The sequence below is a fragment of the Zingiber officinale genome, chromosome 5B, assembly GCF_018446385.1.
Source record: "Zingiber officinale cultivar Zhangliang chromosome 5B, Zo_v1.1, whole genome shotgun sequence".
Taxonomy (NCBI): Eukaryota; Viridiplantae; Streptophyta; class Magnoliopsida; order Zingiberales; family Zingiberaceae; genus Zingiber; species Zingiber officinale.
Window position 1 is genome coordinate 3,607,780 of NC_055995.1, and position 6,623 is coordinate 3,614,402.

The 6,623-nt window shown below is 42.6% G+C and overlaps 2 protein-coding genes across 2 annotated transcripts; both read left to right on the plus strand.

Moving 5' to 3' along the window:
- Positions 1 to 1,115: 1,115 nt before the first annotated feature.
- On the plus strand, positions 1,116 to 2,716 carry LOC121983926 (GDSL esterase/lipase At1g71691-like). The gene is made up of 4 exons (XM_042536624.1): positions 1,116 to 1,421; positions 1,511 to 1,626; positions 1,705 to 2,191; positions 2,294 to 2,716. The coding sequence occupies exons 1-4, from the start codon at positions 1,166 to 1,168 to the stop codon at positions 2,503 to 2,505; spliced, it is 1,071 nt and encodes a 356-aa protein (XP_042392558.1). The 5' UTR covers positions 1,116 to 1,165; the 3' UTR covers positions 2,506 to 2,716.
- A 1,348-nt stretch (positions 2,717 to 4,064) lies between these two features.
- LOC121987980 (verprolin-like) lies at positions 4,065 to 4,601 on the plus strand. Its single transcript, XM_042541679.1, has one exon. It carries the CDS (start codon positions 4,065 to 4,067, stop codon positions 4,599 to 4,601), a length of 537 nt encoding a protein of 178 aa, XP_042397613.1.
- The last annotated feature ends 2,022 nt before the right edge of the window (positions 4,602 to 6,623 follow it).

The following is a 6,623-nucleotide window of genomic DNA, read 5'->3' on the forward strand; positions in this document are numbered from 1 at the left end:
TAGTCGAGCTAGGATTTCTATTACCTTTCCCAACTAGATTTTCCTTATCATCTCGTATCAACTTGGATGCATGATGCCAACCTCTCCCTCCGACTCGGCCAAGATCGGCTCGCTGCAAGCGACTAGCTAGGGCCCAGGGTCTCTCAAAAGCCGACGACTTCTCTACCTCAACGTTCACTCCACTTCCGACATGCCCTATTAGAAATGTAGGGAACATGGAGAATATGAGATCACGTGACTCCCCCGTGCCCTTTGTTGACAAGAACATCGGAGATCATGGGATGACATAGCCACCTTCCTCAGAGACGTGGGCAACATGAGCGCATATTGAGGAGAACGTTGACTTCAACAACTCTCCTATTCCGGTAGACACAAGTACGCGCACATGAGCCCTCGGACTCTACAACTTTTATTTGTTTCCACTAACTCACGCACACCCCATTCTAATCTCTTTCTGTATAAGCCTCAGGTCCGTTCATCTCTCTCAATGACATCCCCTCCGGAGTCTTGCAGTCCATCCCAGTTTGTGGACCGATGGCTTTAGCATCGGTGTTTAGGCAAGAATTCTAATCAACACGCTTTGATTAGTATACGCATGCTCACTTAATTTACTAAGTCAATACAATATAAGTTGTCTAAAATAAAATACAAAAATGAATCTAATAAATTTAAAGGTCATAGAAAGCATCAAATCAAATTGAATTACCTTATAGACTCTATGATAAAATTAATTATTTATAATCAACTACAGATATATATCATTAACTCAAACTAATTATAACATGACACGCGCATTACTTTTAATTTGTTAATGTATGCATAATTAATTTATTTTTATTGTACTTGGTCTTAGTCAAAGCTCATTTTCCATGAGCCACAACTCACACGCATATTTAATTAGCGAGAGATGGAGAAAGTTGTTGTTGTCGTTAAGCGTATTGGATTTTATGCGAGTCCACAAACACTTAAATAATTGATATGTGGCCAATTCTCTGGCGTGTTGCTCCAGAAATTTGACTCCCCTCCATTTCTGACTTCTGACTCGGCGATAAGCGCTTAATTATTCACTTATGGCCGATTAATTAACAAACCCTCACTTCTATAAATTCGAGACAGTCACGCGCTAAATCTTAAGCATTCGAAGAATTAATTAACAGAATCGATCATGGAGAATCTGCAGCAGGCCGCCACCATCTTCCTCTTCCTAAGCCTGATTAGTTTCTTAGCAAATCTCTCGACAGCGGCGGCCGCGACTTCGCGGGCGGTCTTTGTCTTCGGCGACTCCACCGTCGACGTCGGAAACAACAACTTCTTGCCCAATGATGCACCCAAAGCCAACTTCCACCCTTACGGTGTCGATTTCCCTGGCCGGATTCCCACCGGCCGGTTCGGAAACGGCTTCCTCGGCGTTGACTTCGTCGGTAATACACATACGATCTAATAAATATGTGATCTAATAATTGTCAAGTCTAATTACGATGCTTTAATTAATTTTGTGTGACAATTAAAGCCCATGCGGCGGGGATACACAGGAGCCCGCCACCTTTTCTCTCTCTACGGAACGCCGTCCATGGGAGGCGAGGAGTAAACTTCGCCTCCGCCGGCTCCGGAGTTCTCGACACCACGGTGAGCGATTCATGAAGAAACTGCTGTTATGATCGCTTCAAATTCAATGATGTATATATAAATTAAATATCTTTGCAGGGGACGGACGTGGTGACGATGACCCAGCAAATCAAAGACTTCTCCACGTTCGCCGGGAATCTCAGGGCTTCTAAAGGAGACCGCTCCGCCGCCTTCTTCTTGAGCAAGTCACTCTTCTACGTCAGCGTCGGGAGCAACGACCTCTTCGCCTTTTCCACCGTCCTCATCCCCGGGAACGGCACCCAAAAGGACGAAATCGTCGCCGCCGTTCTCAGCCAGTTCGCGGGCCAACTGCGGAGCATTTATCAGCTCGGAGCGCGAAAGTTCGCGGTGCCCGGGACCGGGCAGCTCGGCTGCATTCCGGGCGTCAGGAGCAGAGTTCCGGGCGGCGCGTGCAACCCGGAGCTGAACGATCTGTCCCTGAGGTACAAGACCGCCACGAGGGCCCTCCTGGACCAGCTCGCCGTGGAGCTGAAGGGCTTCAGATTTTCATTTTCCGATTTCTTCGAAATCGGTAGCCAGATCCAGTCGGATCCCCAGAAATACGGTGAGTGAGTGAGTGGTGTGCACGCACATGCAGCTTTCCTCATCGATTCAATAAATCATTTTCCGATTTTAATTAACGACGTGTGCGCATGGATTTGAACAGGTTTTACGGAGCTGGCAGCTCCGTGCTGTGGGTTGAACGCGCAGGGGCGGTGCGATCCCAACTCCACCTACTGCAGCGACCGGAATCAGTATTTCTTCTGGGACGCAGTCCACCCGTCGCAGGCGGTTTACCGGCTGGGAGCTCGGCTGTCGTTCTACGGGCCACGCCAGTTTGCTTACCCTGTCAACATCCACAGTTTGCTGGAGAATTAATTAGAAATTTAATTTATATCGTCTATCAATTATCTTAATTAATAGTGTCTGAAAGAATTTATTTTGAATCACTGTGTGTGATCATTCATAAGGATCGTTCCATTTTTTTTTTTCTTGAAAGGGAGTGTAGAATAATGCTGTTGAACAGCTATGAGTAGCAGTATTAATAATTATATTTTGATGGACGGCTGATTAAATTAGAGCAACTTGATCTGCACTTTGAAAATTAAATTATGAAAGCAAGAATGTGAAGGCCCGAGGTGGAATATGTGGAGACATGGAGTGAGTCCAGGGAGAAGAATTAATGGACCAGCATTTAATAGCGGGAAAGGGAAATATATAATAAGTCAAAGGCGAAATTGTCATAATTATAAAACAAATGCAAGGACTACACAGTGGAGTTGGGATGGAAACACCTGATCACGTGAAAGATTTTTATTATTTTTTTGTATTTTAAGTTTAATGTAATTCGCGCATAAATATTGAATGATTTTGATGGTGTTGCTCGGACTACTGTCTTGGTGTCACATCCGTCTCGTAGATCTGTTATATTAATATCTCTTTCTCTATCGAATTTATAGATATGGAAAAAGATATATATAAGTACCTAAATATTAGGTGTATGATAAAATAAATTTTAGATCGTCAGTTTTTTAAAATTGATCCTTGACTATTATGTTAAAGATGTCATGAGTTCATCGTCTGTGCTACATCCTGGGATGAACATCCGCTTCCTAAAGATCTAAGATCCAGTGGCTTAAAATTGTGATTTGATGTAGATGTATTGATTTGAGCGTGAATATATTTGGATTTTAGTTTGTTTTTACAGACATTTGAATGAATTGTGAATGTTGTGGAGATTAACTTCGGTCATTAAATTTAATGATCAAATTTTAATGTCCTTGCTAATATTAATATTAATGACGGAAATAAGATTTGGCTAAAACAACTTCGGGGATCAAAATTAGTGTAACCGAAATATTCGGTCGCATGATGAAAAACATAGCAATAATAAATATGATGGCACGATTAGCAATAACTTATAGCGATCAACAATGGCACAATTAGCACTATCCTATATATATCCAATAAATTTTATTGGTCAGAATCTGATCAACTAAAAATCTCTATCTTCCAATTATAATGTATGCATATAATTAATATATACATATGATATTACTAAAATGTCCATGTATATATATATGCATATATATATTCTACTGATTAGAATACCATTTAATAATATATTGATTCGAATATAGTTTAATGCATGAGAGGAATTAAGGAGAGGGAAGGGGACATTTTTGTCCTTTTACTGTTAGGACATTAAGAAGGGAGGAGGAGGTTCGTGTTCGGGGAGGGTTCTTCCACTGCCATCATCGCGCGAGAGCCAACACCAGCACCTCTCCTCCACGCGCGCCAACGACACCGCCTTCTCCTTCCTCACCGGCAAGCCACCCCTCCCTCTATCTCTTTCTCACTCACTCCACGCTCTGCTCCGTGGGGAGCTGCAGTCGTCGCCAGGGAGAGCACACCTTCAGGCGAGCTCTTCGCCGCCAATGGTCGCGCCGTCGTTAAGGGGAGGAGGCTGCCGCCTCCCTCTCCCTCCTTCGGTCTCCTTCTCTTCCCATAACCTCCTCCGTCAGAGACGTCGTCCAACAGCTGCGCCTCCGCCTCCAACAACGCTGTTGTCGTCTCCAGCGGTTGCCGGTACCTCCCGCTGCCATAGCCACCCCCAGCGCCTATGGGGTACCGCCGCTAGCAGCCACCGCTGCCTCCTTTCGCGGTCACAGCTCAGCGTCCAGCGGTCTTTGCCGCCGCCGAGTCCGGCGGCCACTGTCGTCGTGTATAGCGACCACCATAGCCTCTTCCGGCGTCCAATGCCGCCTCCTCTTCCGACGTCCAGCGCCGCCTCCCTTTCCGGCGTCCAGCGCCACCTCCCTTTCCGACATCTAGCGCCGCCTCCTCTCTCGGCATCCAGCGCCGCCTCCTCTTCTGGCGTCCAGCGCCGCCTCCTCTTCAAGCGTCCAGCGTCGCCGCCTCCGGCGACTACTGTCGCCACCGCCTTAGGCAGCTACTGTCTCCAGCGCCCATAGGCACTGCCTCCGGTGAGTGTCACCCCCCGACGACAACCACCATCATCCTCTGGGCAGCCGTCGTCTGCATGCTCAGGTTTTTACTATTTGTCTACTCTGGCCTGCAAGCCGATAGAGTATTCGGCTTGCGCGCCGCTATTGCATTCAGGCTTTCGTGCCCCTATTTCGACCTGCGAGCTGGCGTTGTAGTTAGACTGCGCATCGCCATACGGATCCATATTGCATCCGGCTTTGAGCCACAGGAGTCAGTTGCTCATCTGGCGGACGTCTATCTATTCTTCACGGCCACGACGACCTGATCAGCGCCGCAACCGGCTCATCCATCCATCCGAGGGCGCCCCCCAGGGTCAGGGTACGTCATTGTATTCGTCTCATACCTATTTCATTGTGCCGTTATTATTCGATTGCTCATATATTTGTGGGATCGCCTCGAGCACCGGGGTACCAGAGACCGGGGCAACCTGGTCGATGCCTGCAGGTAGTGTTGACCGGAGGTCTTCCGACGACTTGGTCAACATAGAAGACAGCTCACCGTTCGGGTCATGGAGATACGGTCAACCTTCCAAACATGTCACACCCGCAGGTCCGGATCAGATATAAATAAATAAATAAATATATATATATATATATATATATATATATATATATATATATATATATATATATATATACACTTTAGAAAATATTTTTATTTTTTTAATAAAAAATATAAATATTAAACAATTGGTTACAGCAGGAAACATGTGCCATGTCACTTAAGGGGAATAATAGAAGGTCAGTGGTGGTCACGTGCAAGAAGCCAAATGGGTTTCTCGTGGCGCAACCTTTGTTTAATTTGCAGCTACACAATTAAGCGCTAAAATAAATATCGATGGCTATAAAATAACTTGGGTGATCAAAATTAGTGTAACCGAAATATTCGGTCGATGATGAAAAATATAACAATAATAAATACGATGGCACGATTAGCAATAACGGATAGCGATCAACAATAATGAGATCTCATGGATTTTTTAGCATCTTCTTTATTAATTAAAAATATGAAGAGTAATTTGTCGATATTAGAATACTTCGAGATATATATATAAAAAATGAACTTTAGAAAATGTTTTTATTTTTTAATAAATATATATATATATATATATAGTAAACCATTGGTTACCGCAAGAACCATGTGCCGTGACATGGGGAATAATAGAAGGTCAGTGGTCACGTGCAAGAAGCCGAATGGGTTTCTCGTGACGCAACCTTTTGTTTAATTTGAAGCTAAACAATTAAGCACTAAATATAATTAATTGCTTATGGCTTAATAAGAAGCCCTAACTTTTATCGAATTTTTAATTTGTAGTTTTAACAAAAAATTATTATTAAAAATAGAAATAAAAAAAGTAATCTCCACGACCAATTTATTAATAGGTAGCTAGAGATGAGCTTTCAAGCCTTCATTAATAATAATTCAGGTTGATCGTTTTCCCCCTTAAAAATAAGGATTAGGAATTCCAAAGAGTCCTTTAATCGAGTGTTAAGTTAATTAATAATGTTATCATGTGTAAGCTAATAATTAAGCCGACCACGTGAACTAATATAAATTGGCTTCATCTCTTATTAATATATTGTGTTAGGTAACTGACTTTATCTGATTATCTCTTATTGATGTTTGATTAGTTTTTCAATTTATAAATTTATGACTACTTCTTAGCCACTTTGTTTGAAGGCCAAACATTAACAACCAAATGTGTTTTGGAATATAATTAAATTGAAAACACCGACCAAATATATTTGACCGGTATTTAAAAAAAATTATCAGTCATTTGTTTCATAAAAGTACCGATCAAAAATATATTTGATAGTTGTTTTTGCAAAAGTTTACTAGCTATTTATTTGATTCGTATTATTTTTTTAAAAAATATTGACTAAAATAATGATGAGAGATTGATATTTACAGACCATGGATTATCGGTAAGCCTAAATAATTTTGGCCTGTAATCCTTATTATCAACCAAAATAATAAGATTACCAGAC